This window comes from Desarmillaria tabescens, assembly GCF_030435595.1.
Source record: "Desarmillaria tabescens strain CCBAS 213 chromosome Unknown EV420scaffold_7, whole genome shotgun sequence".
Lineage (NCBI taxonomy): Eukaryota > Fungi > Basidiomycota > Agaricomycetes > Agaricales > Physalacriaceae > Desarmillaria > Desarmillaria tabescens.
The window spans coordinates 461,940-474,142 of NW_026848306.1; the positions used below are offsets into that span (position 1 = coordinate 461,940).

The window sequence follows — 12,203 nt, forward strand, 5'->3', positions numbered from 1 at the left end:
ATGCCTATGCATTTTCACCTCCCCCGTGTTCAATCCTTTTCTAATGTCATGGACCAGGTTCGCGATGTTATGAAGCACTACAAGCACGAGAAGGAGTCGGAGGCTCATAGAGTACGTGACTTTGTCTTCACCGAGTCTCAGCGCTGTCCATTGTTAACGTTGCCTTCAGATCTTCCGGCAGTCGGCTGGACACAAGGTGAAGGGTGTCTTGCCTCAGACCATTAACCCAGTACGCCTTTTGCATTTCCCGAGTCCTAGTCCCCTCATTCCGTGATAGGATGAGGAGACTGTGCCTGGAATCGAGCATCCAGGTAGTACTGGGGTCATCTATTGCTCCGATCGTGCTATCGCGAACGGGTTCAACTACGCCAATTCGCATGACTGGGCAAACCTTGGCCAAGGAGCCCCCGAAGTCGGGCCGATTCCAGACGCGCCGCCTCGACCGACTTCTATTCCGCTCCCTATAGATTCTCTAGAATACGCCCCGACTACGGGTGTGAAAGGTGGGTGTCTCGGCTGTGTAGTTGTTAGGTTATCCCGTCTGATTCATTCAATCAGCTCTTCGAGAAGCCGTTGCTAACCTATACAATGTTACATACAGGAAAGGCAAGGCTAGTCAATACACTTACGAGAACGTCTGCATCGTTCCGGGTGGTCGCGCCGGTCTCTCTCGTATCGCGGCGGTCGTCGGTGACGTCTATACAGTCGGTTATTTCCTCTTTGATATTCGTCATCAATGTTGATCCCGCTTTGAATAAACAGTCTTATCAAATACCGGACTACACCGCGTACGATCAAGTTTTGACTGCATTCAAGAGACTAGTACCCGTACCTACAGCGTGAGTGGCGCATCTGGTTAACTCTCGACCTATGAGCACTCTCGATCAGGGCGACGTGCTAATGCATATCTTGAAATGTATTCTAGTCTCGAATCGTCGGTATGGCTTCCGTTGGTCCTGGTGCTATCTGTACTCATGACATCTCGTCTCTATAGAACAAGTATAGGCTTGATATCGAACAAACAAGGGTAAAGTTGCCAGAGTGCTCTAAACAAATAACAATATTGACGGCGTGTTCCTGAATCTAGAAAGATATCCGGACGCAGGGCCTGGCCGTAATATTGGCGTCAAACCCTCGCAATCCCACTGGACAGGTAGCATGCCATTTCACACAGTTTCATGTATTCAATTGCTCATTCATGTCTTTTTAGGTCATCAAGTAAGCGCTATTACAATTGCCTGGTGCGCACGGGAAGGTTCACCTACTTTTAGGGGACACGAGTTGAAGGAGCTTGTTGCTCTCAGCCACGAAGGGACTACCCTTATTCTCGACGAAGTAAGCATTCTATTTGCGGTGCCCCAAAGCTCTATTCTTACCTCTGATGCAGTTTTATTCTTGGTACATCTATTCTGATAACGAAAAAGATCTGGGAAAGTCCATCTCTTCCGCGGAGTACATTGAAGATGTCAATGAAGTAATTACCCGGAGGCCACTCTGAATTGAGGATCTCACTGCTAATGTCAATAACAGGACTCGATTGTCATCGTGGATGGTCTCACGAAGGTTTGTGGGATAATTGTTACAGCTATTTTGGGTCTGATTTGAGTGTGTATCCATAGAACTGGCGTCTTCCTGGTTGGCGAGTGTGCTGGGTCCTCGGACCAAAGAACTTGATAACGGCGCTCTCCCAGTCCGGCTCTTTCCTGGACGGAGGCGCCAACCACCCGTATGCCTAATAGTTCTATTGTCTCTTAAAGTCGCTAATGACGACGCACACAGAATGCAGCTGGCTGCTATCCCACTCCTCGACCCCATCCGCGTCAGAGAAGAGAAGGTCCGCCATAGCATTCGCTTTTTCCACTTTCTCTAATCACAATTGCGGATAGATCGCGCTCCAAAAACATTTCAAGATGAAACGCGACCACGTCCTTGCTCGGCTACACGAACTTCATCTAGACTGTCGCGGTCCCCCCTACGAGCACCTTCTACATCTGGCTTAATCTCGAGAAGCTCCCGGAGCCATTGAACAATGGTTTGGTAAGTACAGCTCGGATGCTGTTTGACTTTTGACTTGATCGCCATCTAGACGTTCTTCGAGGAGTTGCTCAAGGAACAAACGATTGTCATTCCCGGCATCTTCTTTGACATCAACCCTGCGCACCGGCGCAATCTCTTCAACTCGCCCTGTCATTCGTTCGTTCGTCTCTCCTTCGGTCCCCCGATTGAAGACTTGGACAAGGGTCCGTTGTCCACCAAATCCGTTTTTGTTAAGTACTGAGGATTTCTTTGTCTAGGTCTCGACGCGATGGCGCGGGTGTTGAAGAAAGCTAAGAAGGAAGGCATGCATGCCTTTGGCCATAGGTAAGCCTCTGAAACAAACTTTATCTCAAATTCGGTGCTTATCGTCTGTTGCAGTTACAAGAAAAGCATCGATGATAGAAGCTCGCCGGTGACACTTCAACACCTGCAGCTCTAAATTAAGCTACTGCTGCCGAATGGATGAAGAACTCTTTGGGAAAAGAAAATATAGCACCTTAGGTTACATACAGCTTTACGATAATTAATCATCATGCACTAGGATCGAATGGCGCAAATGCCGCTTTGAAGGCCTGAGCGTCAGACCTATCCTCGTCTTCTGAAAGCATGCAAGCTTTCCAGTCTGCACGGCTCGGAGTATTCAAAAGATTGACCAGTACCTGTCTGTTGATGAATATTCATCAGTAACTTAGTGTTCATATGACGACTGTACACACCTTCCGAATTGTATACTGAATGGTATGTGATCTTTCATCACATGGACCATCTTCCGACCATCCGGTAGGTCCACTCTGAAATAGCTCCCTCGACCGTTTGAGCAGGAGGCCAAGGCCTCGTCCGGATTCTCTTCAAACTCAATGCCCAACGACCGGCCCTCATTCACAAACGTCTCCTCGATCTTGTTCTGAAGCTTAAACGGCACTGGTACAGCCTGTACATGCCCATGCCCGCCCTTTTGACGCAACCGCGCTACTTCGAAAAACGTAGCTGCCATTTTATGTTTTCCAAACATGGCTCGAATGGCTGTTTTGTACCTTAAAGAGTGCGTGTATGAGGCAATGTCGTCTGCGTTTCTGGGGAACACACCTTTCAGTTTCATCAATGATGGGTACCGCCAGATCATGAGGTATCGTGTTGAATGTTGGATAATGTGTGATGGGGACGATGAGAACGTGTCCTCCGCCCGGTATGTCAACGTGATCTGCTGCCGATTGGGTTGGTATTATTTGTCCCTTTGGGAGCGTCACATAGCATTCGGTGCCAATGGAGACGATTAAGTGCTTTCTAGAGTGACACTCAACACCCATCCTGGTATAAGGAGAGAAGGAACGTACGCCAAGTTGGGATTCGACAAGCAGAACCAACACTCATCGGCTAGAGAACAAATTCAGCTTCCAGATTCACATCATTGACAATGGTGAAGGGCGTACGAGCAAGCTCTCTGGGAGGATGTCCCCTCTTTCCTCCCCGGCCGCGACTTGGGCGCTCGTTGGCGACAGGACAATCTTCGATATAATGATTTTCGCTTCCACATGCACGGCAGACATATCCTTCTCGGGGCTTGCGACCACCGGTGTCACCCACAGCGTGTCTGGTTGGACAGTCACGCACAAGGTGTCCTGGCTGCAAAAGGCTTCAATCAACGATGCGGAAATAAACAGACCAATGAGGTTCACCGTGTTACAGATCTTGCAAACATAACCTTCAGGGGGTTTGGTCCGTTCCGGGCATTGATCAATGAAGTGCTGCTCTTGAAGCTTAGTTGAACATAAACGAACTGCAATGGAGAACTCACGTCGGTTCCCTCGCATCGTCGACATTTGTATCCTGGCGGTGGCTTATCCCCATGATCTGAGTATTTTAATTATGAAAACCGTGCATGCGATTGAAGCAACCACTTACCCACGCGACTGCGCTTCATCGGTTTTTTGACATCTCCAAAAATGAAGTTCTGACCATCTGATTCCTCAATGCCGCGTTTTTGAGAGCGGTGCGTCGCCTCTGTGAAAGGATTTTTGCTGGCATTTGCAGGACGAGCGGCAGGCGCCGTCGTTGGCGTATTGGGAGATATAGAGAACGCGTAAAACCACTAGATAGGACATCAGAGGACACGGTATAGAAATACCATAGCAACGTACCCTCTGTTTTTTACCAGTCACTGGGGATCCTCCAAAAGCACCCAAGCTCACAAATCGCGAGATGCGACCCTCTTCATCATTCCAAACGAAGGGTTCCCGTTCCCAGAACATAGGTGGCTGGCCTCCACTTGCAGCAAAGTGGTAGCGAGGCTTTAACCGACGAATCGTGTCATCCAAAGCGGACACACCGATAGACGCGAGTTCTGGAAAAGGTAAAGGCACTGCAGACATTTCTGTTACTGAGGCTGGCCAGACATTGCTGATGAATATATCGACAAGCTGCGAAGAAGACGATCCGGCTTGAATAGCATTTAGAGACTTATAATTTTGGTTCTTATTTGAGGTGCTGAGTGTGTTTGAAAGCAGCCTCTCTGTTGTTTGAGAGGAAAAGAAAGGCGACGCGAAACCCTACGCTGAATTAGAATGAATAACGTTGGTAAATAGATTGGACGTACAGGAGCGGCCTCTGACGTTGAGTAGACCTCAACATCGTATATTCCACCGAGACAAGCGATTCTGAGACCGTGTGCCGTCGTGACGAGCCCGGATTTCGCTTGAAGACCGCGTGAGTGAATGTTGACGCCTCAGATGAACGCGCTGCTCACTCAACATGAACACATTTTTGCAGAGTTCTCCCCCAGTCTTCGAATATTTTTGAATTACAGCGTCTGGTAAAGGGTTGCCTCCTTGCATAATGTAACATTCGATGGGAACTAGTACGCGTGTCAGACCCCAAGCGATGTTCATGTTGTCGGACAACGTACCTTCAATCTTCCCATCCAGCAGCTGCACCATTTCATCCTCATCGTCAGGAGCATCCTTCGGTGGCCCGAAAAAGTCGCCAACGCAGAGGACAAAGTCGAACTTGCCATGTTTCGAGTCGATTGATTTCACTTTGCCGAAGAGGTCGCGAATGGAGCCTGCTGCTGCACCAACTGTTAGACTGTCAATGTTGGTATGAACGGTGAGTACAGTAAAAAGCAGAGGGACTTACACCTTTACAGGCGTCGTAGACATCCTGGAAGCAGATTAGAGGGTCAATGTAGCCGATGAGATGCCGAAGGCAACCGCTCATTTAGGTAATTCATAGCGGACAATGCCGGCAGCCTCTGGCCCTCCTCTTGCCTTCGAAATCCCAAGCTGCTCAAGCTGCTCAGCCAGCAAACCCGTAGTAAGTTTCTTAGTTCATGCAAAAATTTGTTGTAATTATATATTGATTTCACCTACAAGGTACTATATTCTATTGCTAGATACACCACCCGAAGTATCGTAAATCACGAGAGCTGAAAAATCGTGGAAACCACCGAAATACCGCGATTCAGCAGACGAAGCCTCTTGCAAATGGTAGCAGAGATAAATACAGTAATAGCATCAAGTCCATGGGATGACTACCGCGTCACCCCGAGTTCAACAAAAGGTCGCAATTCTCCGCAACCAGCATGATCAAACCCAGAGTTTCCGTCTTGAATCCCTTTACCCACCAATCCATCACCGAACATGTCGATAATTTGATTGACAACGACTCGAGATGGCTCGTATCTAGCAAGGAATACCGATTTGCTTCGTAGACAATCATCAATGCCAGAATACAGAAGGAATACATGGCCACACGAACCATATTCTATTGGTAACTCCATTTTCAAAGCTTCCAGAGAGTCGCGGGTCAACTCTATGAGCAAGCTGAGAACCTCCATGTTCTGCACATTCGTCACGCTCAACCTTTTCAGCCTCTTTAGCCGAACGCGGAGCAAAAACATCTCAATCACTTCCGAACTCCCTTCCATGTCGACTTCGATTTCCTCGATACCTAGTGGCAGGCGGTCTGCATTCGAAAAGAAAGGAGCCGTGGTGCTGATGGTCCCTAGGCGAAGAGTTTTGAGGTTGACAAACGCCGCGAGCATATCGAGCAAATCGAGGAGATTGTCAAAGTGCATGCAATCAATGTTGAGAGTGGTCAGACCGGTTGTTCTGGTGGAAAGCGTGTGCGAGAACGATAGACGGCTGGTGGCACGGAGGTATATTGCGCTGATGGTGAAGGAGACGAGGTTTGGCAGAGAGGATATGATGATAGGGAGGACAGGGTCATCACACACCCATTGGCAGTCATGAGCGGCTGACCAGAACGACCAATCTCTGTCATTTTTGCCTTCCTCGATCTTCAATGACTTCACAAGTGGAGCAATGAGCGACACGGCCGAGAGAAGGTCACAAAAGCGTCTGCTATCGGAAGACAGCGTCAACGTAACATGATGGAACAAATGAACCCGTGACCGAGGGAGGAAGGCTTTGCATGCGAAAGAACATGACCTCAGTGCCCCACGGTCGTGACTGAGCTCGTCGATAATGATGTCGGTAAGCTCAGGAGGAAGACGCATCGCTGTGTCTGCCTTGGGTATATACCTTTGAAGACAGAATTGCATACCACTATATGGAGCCGAGCAATACTATAAATTCAGCGGCCGCTGCTTCTCCCTCCTCCTCCCGTACCTGAGTCGGCGGCAGGCGCAACCCATATGCGCCAAAGACAAAATTAAGTGACGCCGAGGAATTCGTATCACCGGTCGCTTGAGGAGAGCAAGAAGAACAAAGGGTATTACAGAGACTCGTAAATCTTCATCCTTTCCGAGAATTGATAGGTCTCGGTGTGTCGATAAAATATGAAAATGTTACTGGGGATTTGACATTACAAAATGTTGCTACAAGACGAGGTGACTAACGATGCAAATAATTTAACATAAGACCAGGAGAGGAGTTTCCTTTAGCATAAAGCCTCATAAAGCACTAGGTTTCCTCCTCTAGTACGAGCTGGTAATTCCGCAGGCGAAGCCGTTCACCACCAAAGTAGCGACACACACGGAGAAACTTCAAGTAATCAACACTCCCAGCCAAAGTGTGGTGGTTGAATGGGGCAGGATCTTGAAATGGCGCGACTTCATCTGTCATCGGGATGAACAGGTCGACTGGTTCCGGTGCCAAGGCTTTCTGCGCTGCAGCCTTTGACAGATCATAGAACGTCGACTGGGCCTTGAATCCAGTCCTGAACATATTGTAGAGTCTCTCAAGCCACGGCCTGAACCCTTCAAAACTAGATGTCGGCTCGATTTCAGGATCGCCCGGATCGGAGGTGAAAAAAAAGAACTGCTTCGACGCCTGTAATTTGTCGTACGGTAGATGCACCCATTCATCGAGTGTGGGATACGGAACACGAACTAATTGGGATTCGCCCTCGGGTAAGGACCCGTCCAGTTCATGACATCGTGAGAGATGGAGGATGGCATATAAGATGGACTCCAGGTCGTGTCGATAAAGATGCTTCGGCGGTCTGCCTTCTTTATCATTCTTGAGGAGCTCGAAGGCCATATACGGCCGCGTGCCAGTCCGATGACGGGAAGTAGCTCCCGACTCACTTCGGTACGAAGCCAGGTCAAAATCGTTCAGAACACCACATATAATTCCTGCGAGATTTCGTCGCCACATGATGTTCCCCATGCTAATATCCCGATGAATGATACATGGATGGTCATAGACCCATTTGTGAACTACAACCCATTAGTTCAAAAGAATACAGCAGGAAAAAGCCCGACATACTTTGGGTGATGTCCACTATTACTTGAGCATACTCTTGGGGCGTCTTCAACTCCTCTAGTCGATGCAGTCTCTCCTGCACTGTAACACGACAAACGCGATCTTCATGTAGGAAAATCTGATTATTAGCCCATTTGGCTTTCAGAAAAAACTCCCGAAGTGCTGCCTGAGGAGAATCGGCGTCAAAATCGAAATCTTGCGAGTGAATGATATCCGGAAGATGGTCTAAAGCCCAATCACTTTGAACCCCATCGACAAGTGGTTGGGGCATTTCCCGAGCCATTTTCCGAGCCTTGATCACAAACTCGACCTCAGAGACACGCGAAGCAGCCGGCCAGCTTATTTTCGCAACCAGTTCCTTCTCCTTCCATGGTTCATACTCACTTGCCGTCGCCTCCGTCACACAGGTATCCCGCCCAATGATACCGGGCTGGCGGGAGATGATACGACCAAGTGTAAGCACTACCTGTGCCCCGTCCTCCGAAACGGTCAGGTTCAGTTTCACCCCTTGAAATAGGGATTTTGGATCATCTCTGCACCTCATGGTGTACGTCTTGATCATGGCCGAGTCGTCACAAAGGGACCTCTGGATACCGCGTTGCTTTTCAGTAAGTCTGGAAAAGCTAATGATTGCGCCAATGAAAAGGTCTGTAGCGTCACCATTTGCGTCGACGATGTGAAAGTCTTTGCAGACAAAGATAGAAGATCGATCGTAATAGAGGAGCTGCATTTGTTTCGAGGCGATGAGAGCACCGATGCAGTGCGTTCGAAATCCGGCATTCGACAGCATCTCCGTGGCATAGCGAGCACACTGGAGACGCACTTTCTTGCGCTCGTTAGAATCGGCAGCTTCTTGTTCCATAGTCATAGACTGTTTCTCTTCCGCTTCCTTTAGGTATTTGGCCCTTGCCGCCAAAATGTGAGGCGTGGATGCCAACCGAGAGTATTTAGATGAACCACAAGCCCGTGTACTGCCAGATTGAGGGTCTCTTCTGTGCAGCAGAAGTCCTGAATTGTATGCCATTTTGTGGATTTGAGGAAGAAACCGGTGTTGTAATGGTAGGAGCAGCTGGATCTATACCGTCTGTTGTGCCTCTGTTAGAGAGCAGAGATAAATATGAAAACTGAGACCGCCCTTCTGAGAGTATGCGATACTGACACTCAGCGCCTTGATCTAAGAACCTTGGATTGTAGTTTAAACTCAAACCAATGCAGCGTCTGAGCCGATGCGAAGTTTTCGCGAGAATCATTGTTCTTGATACCTCGGAGCGTGTTTCCTGAACTTTCAGGCGTGGATTTCAACAGCTCCAAAGAATCAGAACTCGGCGCAGCCTTTTCATCCCAGATCTGCTGAGAGTCCTGTCGATAGGGATCGAGCCGTAGGGGCTGCGACGCCTTGTCATTCTTACCTTTCTTATCATAGAGTGCTCGAGTTCCAGCTTTCCAAGCCCTGTTGAACGGATTGTATAGCATATTTTCGTCTTGCGTAGAGTCGCAGGTGTCAATGTATGCTTTAAGGAGAGATTTGAAAGTCTTAGAGCCTCGAACTTTCTCTATCTCCGCTTGATACGCTGTCCGCCAGTCGGAAGTAAGGTGAAGAATTTTGGTCAGGAAGACTTCAGGAAAGACAAAAGCGCGATTCTTCAGATCTTCAGCTATGTAAGAGTCCAATGTCGCGCTGTCCATGTCACGTTCAACGGCGACCAGGCGAGGGGTACTAGGGTCGTCGTTGGCGGTGGTGTCAACGGACGATTTATGGAAGTTCGAGTCTTGAATAGGCATAGAAACGTCCTTATGCATCGTGGGACTGAATTCAGAGTCAACGAAAAACACTGCCATCACGTTAGACTTTGAGTTGGATGTCCTGCTTCGTATCTGCGGTTGGATGCCGACTGCAAAGTGCTAATATTTCTGCCGTCGGCCTTCAAACTCGTCCTTACTCAGCAATGACATCACTCCGTGGTATTCCCCCGGCGGTTCGGTCCGGCTGGGTACTGTTGGATACTAAAATAGCCGTTTTCGTGTAATTCGGTCGACTGTCTTGATTTGAGAGTCTGCCTGGGGAGACTAGTAATTCGGTCTTGATTCGGTCAGATCTTGCAATTGGACACCACGTAGTAGTACATTCAAATCGACTTCTCTCTACTTTCCACAATTATACATCATTCGCGCTGTCATCTATCCAATTATATCTTCAAGCCTGGAGGTTCAACGGCGAGACCTTGTCGCAACGGGAAACGCAGTCCAAGAACATGTCGAAGAAACCATCGGCCTATAAGCAATGCGTTCAGCGCTCTGTTTGAGGAGAATTTTTCATTGCTCACCTTGACTGTTTCAGCAACCAAGCAATTTTTCCCGCTGGCGCCCCACGAATCGTCGGTCTTCTGGTATTTCCATGTATCGACAACGGTCTGACCACTGGAATAGGCACCGGCGAGCTCTACGTCAACTCGGAATCGTTTCGCAGTGAAGAGCTCGGGGTGCGCAGCATACGCAATCGTCAGCGCATCGTGCATCGGGGGGCCGTCCATAAAACCAAAGGTCGACTTGTACGACTCTGCAAAATATCCAATGAGAGTCGAAAGGGTGTACCTGAGGTTTGTTTCAGGCTTGGGCAGCGGCGCGTTCGATCCTACGATTGCGGAAGGCGACAGGAGTTTTTTGATAACATCCTTGGTCGCAATAGCCGGTGTGGGTGACATTGATGGGGATCATGACGGCGCGAACAGGTGCGTTCAAGACGATCTGAGCCGCATGAGCTGCAAATGAAGTATGTTAGATAGAACAAATGCGTCGAATTGAAAAGCGCTTACGATCGCACATGACATTATATTCTATTCCACCAGACTCAGTTAGAAACGCTGGTGTATGATGTGCACCAAATCACACTTACCAGCAACAGCGCCGCGATTTCCGAGGCCGACACCTCCGCCCATGAACACGAATTCTTCGACGGCGTCCAACAGGTCAGGATATACCGAGATGAACAACGCGATGTTGGTCATGGGACCGCTCGAGATGATGGTCACTTTCTCCGAACCGGACCCTTCGATCCACACCCTCTTGACGTCCTGGGACATACCCTCGAGGGCGCGAGCGACAGAACCATCAGGATTCTTGGCGATCAAGGACAACACGGCAGGATCGGTCCCAGACGGCAATCCTTCGACGCCTCCCAAGCCATCAGGACCGTGGATCTCTACGTCATGCTGCACATTCTTCAAAAGAGGCTTCGGTGCGCCAGGGTATACACGAATATTAGGCTTCGCGCCGAATGCCAACAAACACCTTGCAGCGTTGATGGCAGTCAGATCACTGGGTGCGTTACCGTGGGTCTGGAAACCGAGATTTTAGAGTCGACTTCAAATAATAGCGAAATTTAAACACGTACCGTGGAGATTCCCAGTAATTCAATTTTGGGACTGTGAAGGGCGAGGAGGATGGCAGTTGCATCATCGTGACCCTTTAAGGAGTAATTGAGTAATCGTGGCGGTGAAATTGATGGAGAAACACTCACTGGATCGACGTCGAGCCATACCTTCTTCTTGAAATCGGCCATTGTCGCGACGGTGGTAGCAGTGAGTATACGAGTGGGAGAGGTTGGGGGTTTAGTTGAACCCTGCGCTGAAACTGAGGCTTTATCTACAGTTTCGCGTTCCCCACGTGCTCAGTTTAGGGCAGGCACAAAGGTTGATAACATTTATCTGATTTGTCCTGAGGTAGACCCTGTACAAACGTCATCCGATTGGTAGATATTGTCCAGCTAACTACTTCGATGGAAGCAGGGCACGGAAATCTTAAAATTGCTGGGATTTGTATCATTGAGAAGATGGGCATCTATGAAGCACCCCCAGCCTGTTCAAGCTTTCGAAAGTTCAGCCGGTAAACCTTGGGATTGGCTGAACGTGTTATCGGCATCGATTACATCCTTGAGGGACCGCGACCGAAGTATATCGTGGTCTTGCACAAGACCCAATGACATAGGAAGCAGAGAACGCGAAAAGTTTGAAGGCATATGACTTGGTCGTCAAAACCCTCGAACCCACCGTCAATTTGACGTACCAATCGTAGAAGAGATCGCCGCGTCCTGATACTCATGCCCCAGATCACTGGCCAGGATTCTACGGTCAGGTGTAGGACCGTTATGGATTTTGGAAGCCAGTGGAATATATGCGTCGTTAGATGTTGTCGTGCTGGTGCCTACTAGGACTTCAAGGGGCGCGTCCACAACAGAGAGTAAGTATACTTATCAAATATCAGTGCAGGCGTCAGGGCTCCTGCCATTGGAGAGTTAGACAGGCGTCACTGTACGTTCAAAGTTTCAGTTGGCTCAGTTCTTCATAACGCTTGGCGCTTGGGCTAGAAGCGTTATCGGTATCGATTATAATTTGGAAGAGACGATCAAAGTCCACCATGACCATGAATCAGGCCCAATGTCATGGG

The 12,203-nt window shown here is 48.9% G+C and overlaps 6 protein-coding genes across 6 annotated transcripts; 1 reads left to right on the top strand and 5 right to left on the bottom strand.

Annotated features, from left to right (window-relative positions):
- Window positions 1–2,476, top strand: EV420DRAFT_1638518 (pyridoxal phosphate-dependent transferase; the record flags this gene model as incomplete). Its single annotated transcript, XM_060476837.1, has 18 exons — window positions 1–111; window positions 170–229; window positions 278–503; window positions 559–704; window positions 763–839; window positions 926–938; window positions 995–1,027; window positions 1,088–1,153; window positions 1,211–1,218; window positions 1,272–1,335; window positions 1,388–1,474; window positions 1,531–1,563; window positions 1,620–1,726; window positions 1,780–1,834; window positions 1,957–2,037; window positions 2,087–2,240; window positions 2,295–2,361; window positions 2,416–2,476. 18 exons carry the CDS (start codon window positions 1–3, stop codon window positions 2,474–2,476), a joined length of 1,449 nt encoding a protein of 482 aa, XP_060334900.1.
- A 91-nt stretch (window positions 2,477–2,567) lies between these two features.
- EV420DRAFT_1618603 (nuclear protein) lies at window positions 2,568–5,192 on the bottom strand (the record flags this gene model as incomplete). Its single annotated transcript, XM_060475365.1, has 13 exons — window positions 2,568–2,700; window positions 2,754–3,071; window positions 3,124–3,321; window positions 3,372–3,411; window positions 3,468–3,660; window positions 3,714–3,782; window positions 3,833–3,888; window positions 3,940–4,126; window positions 4,176–4,583; window positions 4,631–4,728; window positions 4,781–4,888; window positions 4,940–5,118; window positions 5,170–5,192. 13 exons carry the CDS (start codon window positions 5,190–5,192, stop codon window positions 2,568–2,570), a joined length of 2,010 nt encoding a protein of 669 aa, XP_060334901.1.
- Window positions 5,193–5,359: 167 nt separating this feature from the next.
- EV420DRAFT_1519039 (uncharacterized protein) lies at window positions 5,360–6,810 on the bottom strand. The gene is made up of 2 exons (XM_060472090.1): window positions 5,791–6,810; window positions 5,360–5,735 (listed from the first exon to the last, which is right to left on the bottom strand). The coding sequence occupies exons 1-2, from the start codon at window positions 6,548–6,550 to the stop codon at window positions 5,572–5,574; spliced, it is 924 nt and encodes a 307-aa protein (XP_060334902.1). The 5' UTR covers window positions 6,551–6,810; the 3' UTR covers window positions 5,360–5,571.
- A 146-nt stretch (window positions 6,811–6,956) lies between these two features.
- EV420DRAFT_1264636 (uncharacterized protein) lies at window positions 6,957–8,550 on the bottom strand (the record flags this gene model as incomplete). The annotated part of the gene is made up of 2 exons (XM_060467233.1): window positions 6,957–7,714; window positions 7,764–8,550. The coding sequence occupies 2 exons, from the start codon at window positions 8,548–8,550 to the stop codon at window positions 6,957–6,959; spliced, it is 1,545 nt and encodes a 514-aa protein (XP_060334903.1).
- A 371-nt stretch (window positions 8,551–8,921) lies between these two features.
- EV420DRAFT_1638522 (uncharacterized protein) lies at window positions 8,922–9,560 on the bottom strand (the record flags this gene model as incomplete). The annotated part of the gene is made up of 1 exon (XM_060476838.1): window positions 8,922–9,560. One exon carries the CDS (start codon window positions 9,558–9,560, stop codon window positions 8,922–8,924), a length of 639 nt encoding a protein of 212 aa, XP_060334904.1.
- A 260-nt stretch (window positions 9,561–9,820) lies between these two features.
- Window positions 9,821–11,365, bottom strand: EV420DRAFT_1519042 (uridine nucleosidase). Its single transcript, XM_060472091.1, has 7 exons — window positions 11,278–11,365; window positions 11,152–11,223; window positions 10,654–11,095; window positions 10,574–10,594; window positions 10,461–10,519; window positions 10,085–10,432; window positions 9,821–10,032 (listed from the first exon to the last, which is right to left on the bottom strand). The coding sequence occupies exons 1-7, from the start codon at window positions 11,317–11,319 to the stop codon at window positions 9,955–9,957; spliced, it is 1,062 nt and encodes a 353-aa protein (XP_060334905.1). The 5' UTR covers window positions 11,320–11,365; the 3' UTR covers window positions 9,821–9,954.
- Between the last annotated feature and the right edge of the window lie 838 nt (window positions 11,366–12,203).

What these genes read in the sequence shown, in the direction of transcription:
- EV420DRAFT_1519039 (XM_060472090.1), bottom strand. Translation starts at nt 6,550, where the DNA reads ATGCGTCTTCCTCCTGAGCTTACCGACATCATTATCGACGAGCTCAGT. An exon ending in GGAGTTACCAATAGAATATG is followed by an intron (nt 5,736 to 5,790) that starts GTTCGTGTGGCC and finishes TTGTCTACGAAG; the next exon opens with CAAATCGGTATTCCTTGCTA.
- EV420DRAFT_1519042 (XM_060472091.1), bottom strand. Translation starts at nt 11,319, where the DNA reads ATGGCCGATTTCAAGAAGAAGGTATGGCTCGACGTCGATCCA. An exon ending in TATGGCTCGACGTCGATCCA is followed by an intron (nt 11,224 to 11,277) that starts GTGAGTGTTTCT and finishes TACTCCTTAAAG; the next exon opens with GGTCACGATGATGCAACTGC. An exon ending in TGGTTGCTGAAACAGTCAAG is followed by an intron (nt 10,033 to 10,084) that starts GTGAGCAATGAA and finishes CATTGCTTATAG; the next exon opens with GCCGATGGTTTCTTCGACAT.